Source organism: Bombyx mori, chromosome 28, assembly GCF_030269925.1.
Source record: "Bombyx mori chromosome 28, ASM3026992v2".
In the NCBI taxonomy this organism is placed as follows: domain Eukaryota; kingdom Metazoa; phylum Arthropoda; class Insecta; order Lepidoptera; family Bombycidae; genus Bombyx; species Bombyx mori.
The window spans coordinates 9,619,230-9,633,227 of record NC_085134.1 but is presented as its reverse complement, the minus strand read 5'-3'; the positions used below and the strand labels follow the sequence as shown (position 1 = coordinate 9,633,227).

Sequence of the window (13,998 nt, the reverse complement as noted above, 5' to 3'; positions counted from 1 at the left end):
CAATATTACAAACAGACACTCCAATTTTATTTATATGTATAGATACATACGTTGCATTAATTGCGCGGATGTGTGGTGCGTGCAAGCGTGCATGCGATACTCTATGAATCATTCGATACGTTTCATTGATGGAGACCTTTTGGAATTTGAAAGGGGCGACTTCAATCATAACTCGTACAACTCAATCGGTGTTTAAGGGGTTATCGGAGCCCTTAGACTAGAAATATCGCCACACACCATGAGATGGAATTGGTTTTTTTTTAATGCTGTGATCACGGAGTGCCCTCATAATATTATTTATTTATTTGGGAAACAAACAGTACAATACAAACATCAAATATTTAAAAAAAAAATAGCTAAAACAATAACCAAATATGTTTCCACAATCAATATCACATATATGTAGAAAGTGAACTGATAAGAGAAATTTATAAATGTAAGTTACCTACAAAAAAAAAGCAACACAATACCCACATATTATTTTATAATGAAAAAAAATACCAGTTTAATATCGTTACGCGAATTATTGAATTCGTTTTGGTCCCCGTATTTACTTAGATTTGCATCTTCCAGAGTTTGTAACTTACTTGAGACCTTATTATATCTCAAGGTGGGTGGCGCATTTACGTCTATGGGCTCCAGTAACCACTTAACACCAGGTGGGCTGTGAGCTCGTCAACCCATGTAAGAAAAAAAAAAAAAAAAAAACTTCATCGCCGGATTGTGTCAGCGGGTCGCGATTCCGATCCGGTAGTAGATTCACCGAAGCAGCTGCTCTCAAGTTGTTAGGTCTTATTTGGAGATGCTCGGGCAGCTGTTAACAAATCCCATCCCCTCCTTGCTGAGCCTTTGCTCGCCACCTGTCCTGGTGAACCTGGAAAGACGACCGGACCACCATCCTTCATTTCTTAAATAAAATATTTGATGCTACAATTGCATCAGCAGATAAGAGTAACAGTAGATGCATTGGGGAGCTCACGGCGGTTTTCGCTGCGAAGGAATTATGGTGTTTGCTTTGTTGGGACCTGAGGCCTCACGCTGGGCGGTAGTACCCGTGCTGTGGTCTTCATGGGTTAATCTGCTTATCGACGCCAATAAAATAAACCTAGTAATTTTATCGCCCGAAAACCTTCACAAGTCCCAAGATACGAATCAAAGTACGTGCATGTCGTATGAAAAACGTAAGCCGAGCTGTAGATAAAGATTTTTATTAAGCATTCTTTACGTGGGCCCGCGCCGGACAATGGATTTCATTCATAAAAATCATAGAAACTATTGTATTTAAGATTCAAGGTCTGCGCGCTTTTATTGCCCCTTACGTCATTCTTGAAGTATGCTTAGTTGGGTCAAAGCGATGAATTAAACCATAGTGTGACAACATATTATTTTTATAAATGGAATTATTTCAGTAGTTTCATTTTGCTTATTAATGATGATTAGGGGGCGAGATCAAACAATTAAGTTCATTTTTTTCATAGCGATATTTAGGGCTATCAATAAGTGCTTTTTTCCACGTTACAAAAAAAGAAATTACAATAACAAATTAAAAGAGCAAAAAAATAAATAAAACGAATTTAAATCTAGAGGTGCCGTTGATTAAGGTTGAACTTGGGCTGGGTGGGAACACAGTCATATTTATTTCATAAATTCCCATTCCGCGAGTCCGCAATCTATAGCAATCAGCTGGCGGTTCGTTGACCCCGCGTTCCTCAGTTTGCGGCATTGCAAAAAGAAGGAACATCGATGAATAGTTTTATCATGCTGAGTCCGCGAGCGCCCGACTTCGCCATCGTAAACTGTGTTTTAATGTAGCTATGAAAACCACTTTTATTTGTTTACTAGGTCTTATTGTAATGTAGTAAAAACATAAAATCCCTCGGTAATAGTACTTTTTAATACGCTTTTATTAGCTTCAGACGTATGGAGGATGTTTGTAACGGAATCTTTGAACATGATTTTGACCCCCTTTAAAACGTCGGATTAACTCGAAATTTCATATACTTATTAAGGACCGACGATAATGCAATATAAAAAAATTATGAAAAAAATAATTAATTTCAACTAAAAAATAAAAATAAATAATTAGTTTAAAAAAACTAACAAAATACGCTTTTATAGAAAATCCCACTTGGTATCAGTAGTGATAAATATTTTATGAACAAATATGAGTAGGAGGGTTATTTTGATAATATCCTGAAAGGCACTCCACGCTTTTTTAACAATAAAATCATTTTTCCTTACACTATTTTCAATTCAAATTTAAATTATTATTAAAATTTATTTTCTATTTTTTAGTTGGTTTTTCTATAAAAGCGTATTTTGTTAGTTTTTTTTAACTATTACTTATTCTAGTTGAAAAGTATCCTATGTCATTTTCTGTAACCTTGACAATGTGTATGTCAATAGTGGTCGGTTTAGGAATATGTACGTGATTTTTTTTCCTACCTAAGTTGATAGCCTTGAGAGGCTATGTCAGCGTAACCGGGCGAGTAGGTGAGCTCACGGGGCTCAAACCGGGAGTGTTGCTAACACTGGCCTTAGCAAGAGCAGTGCTTCGCAGAATCTACCACCGGATCGGAAACGCGACCCACTGAGAAAATTCGGCGAAAAACTCAGTGGGCTGTGTATGTGGGTTAATTTACTCGTCGAGCCCTTCGTCGCAATCGATGGGTTCTGCGAGAACGGTGACCGGTGCTTGAGGTACCTAAAAGCACCGTTAATAGATCGGGAGGATCCGTAATGACGTGCTTAGGGCGACGTCGACTGTTTACCATTCGGTCCACAGGATCGGGTATGAGAATACTTGAGACGTGAAAGCGTTACATACAAAGACAATTGCACTAATTTAATAAATTGGTATACACTTTAGTGTCACACACGTGTCGAGGATCAAGCAGGCCATGACTCAAATAATTTCAAAGTGTACTGATGATTTTTTATTGACTATGATATATTTCACGAACGAATATTAATTTGAAATATGCAAATAATTGTATGTTCCCACGTTAATTCTTGGGTGCGTCGTCTAAAAGAATAGAAAATATTTTTATGTTAGTGTTCAATGGAAATTTCGTGTCCGTTCATAATAAAATTTTATAGTGTAACATAAATTATTATATATTTTTACTGGTGGTAGGATCTCTTGTGAGTCCGCACGAGTAGGTACCACCGCCCTGCCTATTTCTACCGTGAAGCAGTAATGCGTTTCGGTTTGAAGGGTGTGGCAGCCGTTGTAACTATACTGAGACCTTACAACTTATATCTCAAGGTAGATGGCGCATTGTAGATGTCTGTTGGCTTCGGTAACCACTTAAAATCAGGTGGACTGTGAGCTCGTTCACCCATCTAAGCAATAAAAAAAAACCCCTCAAACATAGCTCAATTAGTTTCTCGCCGGATCTTCTCAGTGGGTCGTGTTTCCGATCCGGTGGTAGATTCTGCGAAGCACTGCTCTTGCTAGGGTTAACGTTAGCAACGTCCGCATGCTAGAGCCCGGTAAGCTCACTTACGCGTTCTGTGAATCTAGTATGACCCCTCGAGGTCACTAGACTACGTAACAAACAAAAAACTTCTAAGCTATTATGAAATAAAAATAATGCTTCAATAAAATTTAGAAGTAATAAAAATACATCTTATTAATCGAAATGAGATCATAGCTGTTTGGAGTAGCCGTGCGCCCTTGACTCGGTTACGATTGGATTTTTTTTTAATGTTTTTATCGCAATTCAATCACCACGTGTCAGGATATATGCGGATATCTGTATCCTATACTATGTATACACCTAAGTGCTCCTATATACACAATACGTTCAACCAAAGGGCATCGCATATCTCAAACCGGTTGAGAGTTTTCAAAGAAAGTATTTCTCGTGCGTTCCGATGCGTGCTGGGGAGAGGTTTTCGAATTCCAACCCTTAAAATGGTAAGAGCTGTTTTGGGGGCTTTGTTTCGTTGGAGGTTCATGTGTTTTTAACTACTAACTGTGAAAGTGTGTTTGGTTGGGTGTTTGTTTGTCCTTCTATCGAAATAAAGCAATAGATTGACATGATTTTGCAAGAATTAGCGTAGACTATACCTTTTATCCCGATATATAATGTCATATCCACTGGAAATTACACTTTTCATTGACCGGGCAGGCAAACAACATTTGTTTTACATAATATCGATCTGTGAATTGATAAATACATCTTTTTCTAAATTCTCAGACGAACCTATTCGCTCGGTGAATCTAGTATGACCCCTCGAAGTCACTAGAATAGGTAGGAAAAAAAGTGTTTTATTTAAAATAATCAAAAAAGTATACCCACCCGGTCTGAAATGACCTAGAGCTCGAGAGTTCTACAATATTGTCGTCGTCGTGGCCTAACGGATAAGACGTCCGGTGCATTCGTGTTGAGCGATGCACCGGTGTTCGAATCCCGCAGGCGGGTACCAATTTTTCTAATGAAATACGTACTCAACAAATGTTCACGATTGACTTCCACGGTGAAGGAATAACATCGTGTAATAAAAATGAAACCCGCAAAATTATAATTTGCGTAATTACTGGTGGTAGGACCTCTTGTGAGTCCGCGCGGGTAGGTACCACCGCCCTGCCTATTTCTGCCGTGAAGCAGTAATGCGTTTCGGTTTGAAGGGTGGGGCAGCCGTCGTTACTATACTTGAGACCTTAAAAAAACTTGTATCTCAAGGTGGGTGGCGCATTTACGTTGTGGATGTCTATGGGCTCCAGTAACCACTTAACATCAGGTGGGCTGTGAGCTCGTCCACCCATCTAAGCAATAAAAAAAAAAAAAAAAAAAAAAAAAAAATATTAGCCTTTCATGTGTTATCCCAACGATTCAGAGATAAAATAGTTAAATAGCGTGTTACGTACGCATTTCAATGGTGTTTTTTTATGAATGATGGATTACTGGTGGCCCAGAGGCCTTTCAGGTTTCACCAGGACAGGTAGGCGAGCACGGGCTCAGCCAGGAGGGGTGGGATTTGTTAACAGCTGCCCGAGCGCCTCCAAAGGAAACGTAACAACTCGAGAGCAGCTACTACACGAATGAATATACTACTGGATCGGAATCGCGACCCGCTGTGAAGATCCGGCGAATAACTCAGCGGGCTGATGCGTTAGTTAGGTTGCACGTCGAACTCGGCAAAGAGTACGGTTACCGGGGTCCCTAAGCCTGCTCCTAGTGTTAGAGCTGAAGGCGTCTAATGCAAGGGTTATTGGATCTGATGGATTCGTAAGGACCTCTATCAATGGTACTGTCGTCCATGATTCGAACACTGGCACAGTCGATCGATACGAATGCACCGGACGTTTTATCCTTTAGGCCACGAGAACTTCATATCTTAATTTTCTTGCTGTCGAGCGCCTGGGCATACAATGGTCCGACAATATGGCCATCTTTCGTCTCAGTAATATAACAAAACTTGCCTGCCACCCACACAGCTGATCGGGCAACGAGTATGTTTTTTTTGCTCACCCGCGTATAGTAGTTTGCCTTGTGCCTTAACGTATTTTCGCACGCTCCAAGATCAGATGATTCAATGATCTTTGTGTTTTTTTTTCTATCCATATTGTAAATCGCTTTGTAGTTTTTGTGTGTTAGTGTGTTATAACGTAGTTAGGGTTGTCCGTTATATTGTTTTATTGAGTGTGATTTATAAGTTGGATTGGATTGAGCGTTGAAAGAAAAAAAGTTTTTCAGTATAATGAATAAAGTTTAAAATAGTGGACATAGCTTTATAATATGACATAGTTCAATAACGTAGCCTCAATGTTCTATGGAATTGCATAGCCTTAAGGTTATGGTAAAGACTGGAGACCAGAGTATAATTGGGTCCGTCTGTTCAGTAGATGCGATATCAAAATAAACTGATTTAAATCTTGTCCATAAATAAAACCAGGGACAGGCCTCTAAGGTGCGCCGCTTCTTCTACCCTTGGCGGTGTTCAGACAATATTTACCAGCCACAATTTGATCTACTGTTTTCTAGTTTTATATAAAACGACAACCCTAATGTTGAGGCTGCGTGTAAAGGAACTGACACGGTATTTCTGAATATTGAATAACTATAATGGTAGTTCATGAATATTACTTAATGGCTCCTTGTTTCTTTTTGTGTAATTAAAAAAGCTAAAGCTGTAAAAAAAATACCTGAAAATAAAGCTTTTAATTTGATAACGTGATGACCCTTTTGAAGTTGCTTACGAAAATAAATTAAGAGGGAACAATTAATTATCGGGTCATTTGAATAAAACTGTAGCGGTAGCTATCATATAATAAATCCGGCTTGTACTTACATTTGAATCGCGTTAGCAATAATTTCAAAATAATCTTACAACTGCTCGTGTACAAGTTCAGAATTTACAATGTACAGTTAATTTTCAATAACTTTGAATATTTTACTGTAAAATTGATTGTTTTAAACATAATTTTGAACGGCACTGTAATATTTAAATGGAAAAAAAAATTTAATGCGGATGCTACAGTTTTATATTATACATACGTGGCTAATGTCCGTAAATTTTTAGAATCATTTTGTTTAACGGGCTTCTACAATGATTTTACTTGATAAGCTTACACGTGAACATGGCTTATGTAATCAAAAGATTGGAGCTATCGGAAAACACATTAAAACTGTGAAACTTGATAAGAACCCATCAAATGATAGTAGTGTTTATAATGTAGACACCCCGCGAATGTTTTTAATAATTCGCAAGGACGTTCCATATTAAATTTGAATTTTTCTTTAATTTTCAGGAAGACGAGAAAGTCGTTGAGCTGGTCGCGAAATACGGACCGAAGAAATGGACTTTGATAGCCCGACATCTCAAAGGGAGGATAGGGAAGCAGTGCAGGTATGGTTCATAGTGTAACGTTGCATTCACAGACATCGACAGAGCATGCTGTATTCTATTTGTCACAAAAAAAAAATGTGTTGCGTCGTGGGACACCGGATAGGAACGAAGTTTCTTATTATAAAAATATTAATTTTAAGTTCTATTCGAGTTATAAAGAAAATAATTATTTGGGTATACATTTTTTATTATGATTTTTTTATTGATAAAAAAAACTACTTTACAAAGTTATCAACTTTATTTTATTCACAATGATTTATAAAAAATATATAATAAAAATATGTTATTTATTGTACGTTATTACAAAGCTAAGTCGTACACTGTGTGCATTACTAATAAAAATCTTACGTTACGGACGTTTTTTCCCGGTTAGGGTACCCCTCCGCATCGTCCCATATGGAACTTCGTTCTAAAAAATCACCATTGTCATCAGCCTAAAACCGGCTGATACTGGACATAGACTTCTCCTAATCCACACCACTGAGTCTGGTCTTTGGCTCTCCTCATCCATCCTCCATGAAAGATACCAAACAAATTGAACAACCCAAACTATTGTCCCTAACACTGCGCTACGATTTCAATCTTAATCTTTAGTTACCACTAAGGATTCCAATCCCGCTTTTGATGTGAGTCACATGGTCGATTTGAAAATTGATAGCGCAGAACTAATCAAATGTAAAAGGAAATAGATGAATCGCGGTGTACTCTGAACGTAATTTTCTTTGCAGAGAGAGATGGCACAATCATCTGAACCCCTGTATAAAGAAGACGGCGTGGACGGAGCACGAGGACAGAGTGATATATCAGGCCCACCAGCAGCTCGGGAACCAGTGGGCGAAGATCGCCAAGCTGTTACCGGGACGGTACGTCAACTTATTTTTTTTAAGGGATTTTATGACCTGGTAACTAAGACTTTTTAAGTCATGTCTTATTTTAATTTGTATTCTTATTTTTATGAAAAACTAGCGGACCCTGCACACTTCGTAGGAACTACTGATACCATGCACCCCATGCTTTTTTTTACAATAAAACAATTTTTTTTTACACAATTTTTAATTTAAATTTACTAAAATTTATTTCCTATTGTTTAGTTGGATTTTCTATAAAATCGTATTTTGTTCGTTTTTTTAATCTATTATTTATTTATCACTTTTAGTTGAATTTCGATATTTTTTTAAATATTGAATTATTATCGGTCCTTAATAAGTATGCCAAATTTCGAGTTAATCCGACGTTTTGATGGGGGTCAAAATCATGTTCAAAGATTCCGTTACATACATACATACATACATAAGTCTGAAGTTAATTAATAAAAGCGTATTAAAAAGTATATTGCTTTCAGAACGGACAACGCAATAAAGAACCATTGGAACTCGACGATGCGTCGTAAATACGACATGGACTTGTTGGACACGCATGAGAGGCGGAAGGGCAAGGCGAAGGCTCGGTTCAACGACGGAGCCCCGGCCGCCGCCCCGGCGGACGAGCGCGTCCAGGTCTCCTACATCGACGTGAGTACTACCGCACGCTCACAGTCTCACCGATTTTACTGGTGATAGGACCTCTTGTGAGTCCGCGCGGATAGGTACCAGCACCCCGCCTATTTCTGTCGTGAAGCAGTAATGCGTTTCGGTTTGAAGGGTGGGGCAGCCGTTGTAACTATACTTGAGACCTTAGAATTTATATCTCAAGGTGGGTGGCGCATTTACGTTGAAAATGTCTATGGGCTCCTGTGAGCTCGTCCACCCATCTAAGCAATAAAAAAAAAAAAAAAAATTTTTTTTTACAATTCGAATGAGTCTTTACAAGCTTATTTTACATGTCGTGAATAACGACTTTAGTAATATAAAGACATTGTTTTGATTATTATTTTAAATGATAAAATGTTGTTTTGATAAATATCACAAAAATTTAGGGTAGACGCCGTAACGCCAGAGTATAAAATGGCGGTACGTGGACATAGTCGTCTCAGTCAGTCAGTCAGTCAGTCTCAGTCAGTCAGTCTCAGTCAGTCAGTCTCAGTCAGTCAGTCTCAGTCAGTCAGTCTCAGTCAGTCAGTCTCAGTCAGTCAGTCTCAGTCAGTCAGTCAGTCTCAGTCAGTCAGTCTCAGTCAGTCAGTCTCAGTCAGTCAGTCTCAGTCAGTCAGTCTCAGTCAGTCAGTCTCAGTCAGTCAGTCTCAGTCAGTCAGTCTCAGTCAGTCAGTCTCAGTCAGTCAGTCTCAGTCAGTCAGTCTCAGTCAGTCAGTCTCAGTCAGTCAGTCTCAGTCAGTCAGTCAGTCTCAGTCAGTCTCACTCAGTCAGTCTCACTCAGTCAGTCTCACTCAGTCAGTCTCACTCAGTCAGTCTCACTCAGTCAGTCTCACTCAGTCAGTCTCACTCAGTCAGTCTCAGTCAATCAGTCAGTCAGTCAGTCAGTCTCAGTCAGTCAGTCTGTCAATCATTCAGTCAATAATTGAGAGACTGAGACCAGTCTCTCAATTATTGCAATACACTGAGTTGTACCGACTACAAATGATGACGAAACTGCCGCTCAGCTATTTCTGGCGCCGTCATGCATATTCATATTATTATTTTGAACTCTCACATTTAGGCAACATGCTCTACCCGTTGTGGCCACGAAGCATGCGCGTTCCGATGTGAAGGGTGGGGCGGTGTTCGTATTGCAATTGAGACATCGGTCTCGTTGGCATGTGGTTGTCTTCTTTATCGTTCCTTCACTATTGAAGGTTGCGACCACATGTGACCTTACTCCGTAGTGTCCGGTCATAGATGGCTTGGACCACACAGTATAGACCACCACCAACCGCTCTCTTAACCAGATCTTTTTTTTTTATCGCTTAGATGGTTGGATAATCTTAAAGCCCACCTGGTGTTAAGTGGTTACCGGAGCCCATAGACATCTACGACATAAATGCGCCACCCACCTTGAGATATAAGTTCTAAGGTCTCAAGTATAGTTACAACGGGTGCTCCACCCTTCAAACTGAAAGGCATTACTGTTTCACGGCAGAAATAGGCGGGGTGGTGGTACCTACCCGTGCGGACTCACAAGAGGTCCTATTTGATACCTAGATCTGACCGTCTGGTTGGCGTCTGCCCTCTATGTCTTAGATTAACTGGTTGTCTTGAATTTCAGCAAACCTGGTCGGACCCGTTCAACGAGTCAACCCAGAGCAACGCGTCCAGTACGAGCCAGCCCTCGAAGCAGATGCTCCACTTCCGCCAGGTGCTGAAGAACCAGCTGACGAACCTGCAGCAGCAGCCCCGGCCGGAGTCCCCGGGCCGCGCCGGGCTCGTGGCCGCCGACGCAGAGATCGTTGATTCTCCCTTCAAGTGAGTGGGCTCATAATACACAAATATTTACTGGTGGTAGGACCTCTTGTGAGTCCGCGCGGGTAGGTACCACCACCCTGCCTATTTCTGTCGTGAAGCAGTAATGCGTTTCCGTTTGAAGGGCGGGGCAGCCGTTGTAACTATACTTGAGACCTTAGAACTTATGTCTCAAGGTGGGTGGCCCATTTACGTCGTAGATGTTTATGGGCTCCAGTAACCACTTAACACCAGGTGGGCTGTAAGCTCGTCCACCCATCTAAGCTATAAAAAAAAAACTGTTATTTACTACCCTGAGGAGGGTTCGGTTTTTTAAATGACGTGTATTGGAATATCGGATCGGGTCAGTAGAACGATCACGGTTTTGATGAGCACAACCCTCGTTACAGGTTCGTGAACATCGAGAACCTGCCGACGGACTCGCCGCTCAAGGGCTACCTGAGCCAAGCCCCCGCGGCGGCCGACCCCGGCGGAGACTCCAGTGCGTACTACATAAATTTTTCTTAATTGAAGTGAAACTTCTTTAGAATCGTTGTGATGAAACGAAAAAATAAGTCCATAGTGTTTTTTTTTTAAAACAGCGCCATCTATGAAATTTTTTAATACTAACGTGCGTATGAATTTCAATTTAGGATTATAAGTGAAGTTAAAATATCAATTCACAGAGGGCGCTACCTCATACTATAAAATATGATTTACAATTATTTACTAATGACAAATTTTTACATTTAGGATAATTGTGTTTAAATTTTTAAAGGTTTCACTTCTACTACGTGTGAATTGCACACATGTTTCCTTTTTTTCACAACTGTTTCTCTTAGTATTATATCATTTTCGAACGTACTACACTAGTCTTAAAGCCGAAATTTGAGACGCCGCGTTGCTCGATTCAAACAAGGCAGGGTTGCCATCAAGGGAGTTTTTAGTTCGAATGAAAACAACCGTTTTGTACGAGTGTTGGTCTAATACTACTTGATTATTACGAATTACATGACTTATATCGCACCTTTAGAATTATAAAGACCCGACCCAAAAAAGTGTTTTTGGAAAACGTCGAAAAAAGTTTTCAAACCGAAAAGACGTAGAGGAAAGGGACGGAGTGAAGGAGACCGATGGATAAGTTTGTCCCTTTCTAAGCTACTTTTGGTCATTTGAGACTTTTTGGCGAAAACGCGAGGAGTGAAGTTGTGTAATTTGTTTTATTTTGTCTATTTAGTGTTTCTTCAGGTTTCAATGTGTAATAACGGTGGTTTATTAACTGTTTAATATCTGTGAAAGTGCACAAATGTGGGAAAATGAAATGAAGCCGCTGGACGTAACTTCTCGGGATCCATTTCATTTAATTTCAACCCAGTAGATTAATGTCTCAAATTAATCATCATCATTTCATTTCATGTCACTCCATATTATCATTTTTTATAAATATAAAAATATAAATTAAAATAAGACTTCACTTAAAGGTCCTAGTTACCAGGTCATAAAATCCCTTAAAAAAAATTGGTCATTTGACTATTAAGAGTCCCTGAAAAAGGTCGTTCTGGGTCCATTTTTGAATTAAATTCGAAATCTGAAAATCTCAAAATGGTTCTCTATAATTCTAAAGGTGTGATTATGTACTATACTACATATGCTTTTTGGTAGAAACACTCGCCTCGCCGACCCTAGGTCCCGCTGACTGACCGACGTCTGCCCCACAGTGTCCTTCTCGATGCACCAGAAGGAGCTGCAGGAGATAGTGGTGCCGGAAGTGTACACGTCGCCGGGCCGGAAGCTGCCGGACGCGAACTCCCCGCCCCCCATCCTGAGGCGGAAGAACAAGAAGCAGATGACGCCTAACCCCAACGTGAGTACCAGGTCGAGAGGTGGTAGGACCTCTTGTGAGTCTGCGCGGGTAGGTACCACCGCCACTCCGCCGGTACTCCAGTAACCACTTAACACCAGGTGCAAACGACGCGCACCGCCAGATATCCACCACCTCATGGTAATTAACGTCCGATGTACACTTTCAGAACTGGATGGAGTCGATGAGCAAGCTTTCTGAGTTCGGCGCCACCCCGCTGAAGGCGCTGCCGTTCTCCCCCTCGCAGTTCCTCAACTCCCCCCTGGCGCTGCACGCGGCAGACTCCACCCCGCTCCGGGACGCGCACGCCAAGGTACGCCGCCCCCCAACGCCCCGCCACCAACCCCCCGCCCCCCGCGCGCCACTCACCAAGGGCCCGTTGTGTTGCAGGAGTGGAGCTCGAGCCCGCTGCTGCACACGCCGACGCCGGCCAACAACATCACCCCGGTGCACGTCAACAGGTTCAAGACCAACACTCCCAAGTCAGTACCGACGGACGTCTCTTATTTGTACTGGGTGTTAGGAGACCGCTTCCGAAAACGAAGACAGACGATAGTACTAGTGACACCATTGATGATTTTTTTTAAAAATTATATCATATTTTTAAAACGAGCCCATAGACATCTACAACGTAAATGCCGCCATCGACCTTGAGACGAGTTCTAAGGTCTCATTTTTAACAGTACAACGGCTGCCCTCTATTCAATCCAAAACGCATTACTGTTTCACGGCACTAATATGCAGGGCGGTGGTGCCTACCCGTGCGGACTCACAAGAGGTTCTACCATCAGTAATTACGCAAATTATAATTTTGCGGATTAGATTTTTATTACACGTTATTATTCCTTCACCGTGGATGTCAATCGTGAACATTTGTTGAGTACGTATTTAATTAGAAAAATTGGTACCCGCCTGCGGGATTTGAACACCGGTGCATCGCTAGACACGAATGCACCGGACGTCTTATCCTTTAGGCCACGACGACTTCAATCTTTTGTCATACGTGTTTCCAGAACGCCGACCCCGTTCAAGATCGCGATGGCGGAAATAGGCAAGAAGTCCGGTCTGAAGTACGAGCCGTCCAGCCCCGGACTCCTGGTGGAGGACATCACGGAGATGATCCAGCGGGAGGAGAAGTCGGACAGCACCGTGCAGCTCAGCGACTCCCTGCTCTCCTGCGCCGCCGAGCACGAGGGGGGCGCCCAGGTTAGTGGACTCCTCTCAATCTTCTCTTCGACATTGACAGTGTCTGAGGCACAGCTAAGCTGATACCGTGTTCAAATACTCTAAAATATAAAGCACGTCGCAGTCAATCATTGTAACACCATCGCCGCTTGTCAACTCTCCGCCCCCTGTCAGTGAGGAACAGGGAAAAAATATAATTGAATCTATATATATATATATATAAATAAAATTGGTGTGTCTTTTTAATATTGAAATAGCTGCTTTTTACTACATGCATATGAATATATATCCGGTACATACACCTAAATATTTTTTTTACGATTTTTGTCTGTCTGTGTGTTCCGGCTAATCTCTGGACCGGCTGGACCGATTTTGACAGGACTTTCACTGACAGGTAGCTGATGATATAAAGAGTGACCTAAGCTACTTTTTTTAGATTAGCTTCGCCCCGCGGCGTCGCCCGCTGTACGACAATAACCGCGAGTAACATCGCAGGACTCTGCTATCAATAATGCAATGTAATGTTTCCGAAGCGAAGCGAGGGCGCGTTGCTAGTCTTCTATCTTTTTCTATATGTATAAAAACGAATTGCTGTTCATTAGTGTCGCTAAAACTCGAAAACGGCTGGACCGATTTGGCTAATTTTGGTCTTGAATTATTTGTGGAGAGAATATTTGTCCAGAGAAGGTTTAAAAGGTAGATAAATGTGAAAATGTTCGGAATTAAATAAAAATAACAATTTTGTTTTCCCTTTGATGTGTCCCCCGTCGGACGGATTCCTTTTGT

General features: G+C 41.1%; 1 protein-coding gene across 5 annotated transcripts in view; it reads left to right on the top strand.

Annotated features, from left to right (window-relative positions):
• The window catches only part of Myb (Myb transcription factor), an 81,208-nt gene that overhangs the window by 57,532 nt on the left and 9,678 nt on the right, over positions 1 to 13,998 (top strand). For 4 of the 5 annotated variants that reach the window (XM_038021062.2, XM_062676692.1, XM_038021060.2 and 1 more), the window contains 9 exons: positions 6,761 to 6,858; positions 7,587 to 7,721; positions 8,201 to 8,369; positions 9,994 to 10,190; positions 10,577 to 10,668; positions 11,885 to 12,030; positions 12,197 to 12,340; positions 12,418 to 12,509; positions 13,041 to 13,233. In XM_038021062.2, coding sequence (XP_037876990.1) covers positions 6,761 to 6,858; positions 7,587 to 7,721; positions 8,201 to 8,369; positions 9,994 to 10,190; positions 10,577 to 10,668; positions 11,885 to 12,030; positions 12,197 to 12,340; positions 12,418 to 12,509; positions 13,041 to 13,233 — 1,266 coding nt within the window. Of the gene's footprint in view, positions 1 to 6,760; positions 6,859 to 7,586; positions 7,722 to 8,200; positions 8,370 to 9,993; positions 10,191 to 10,576; positions 10,695 to 11,884; positions 12,031 to 12,196; positions 12,341 to 12,417; positions 12,510 to 13,040; positions 13,234 to 13,998 lie in introns of those variants that run through there. The other variant, NM_001257336.1, reaches the window with a different exon arrangement.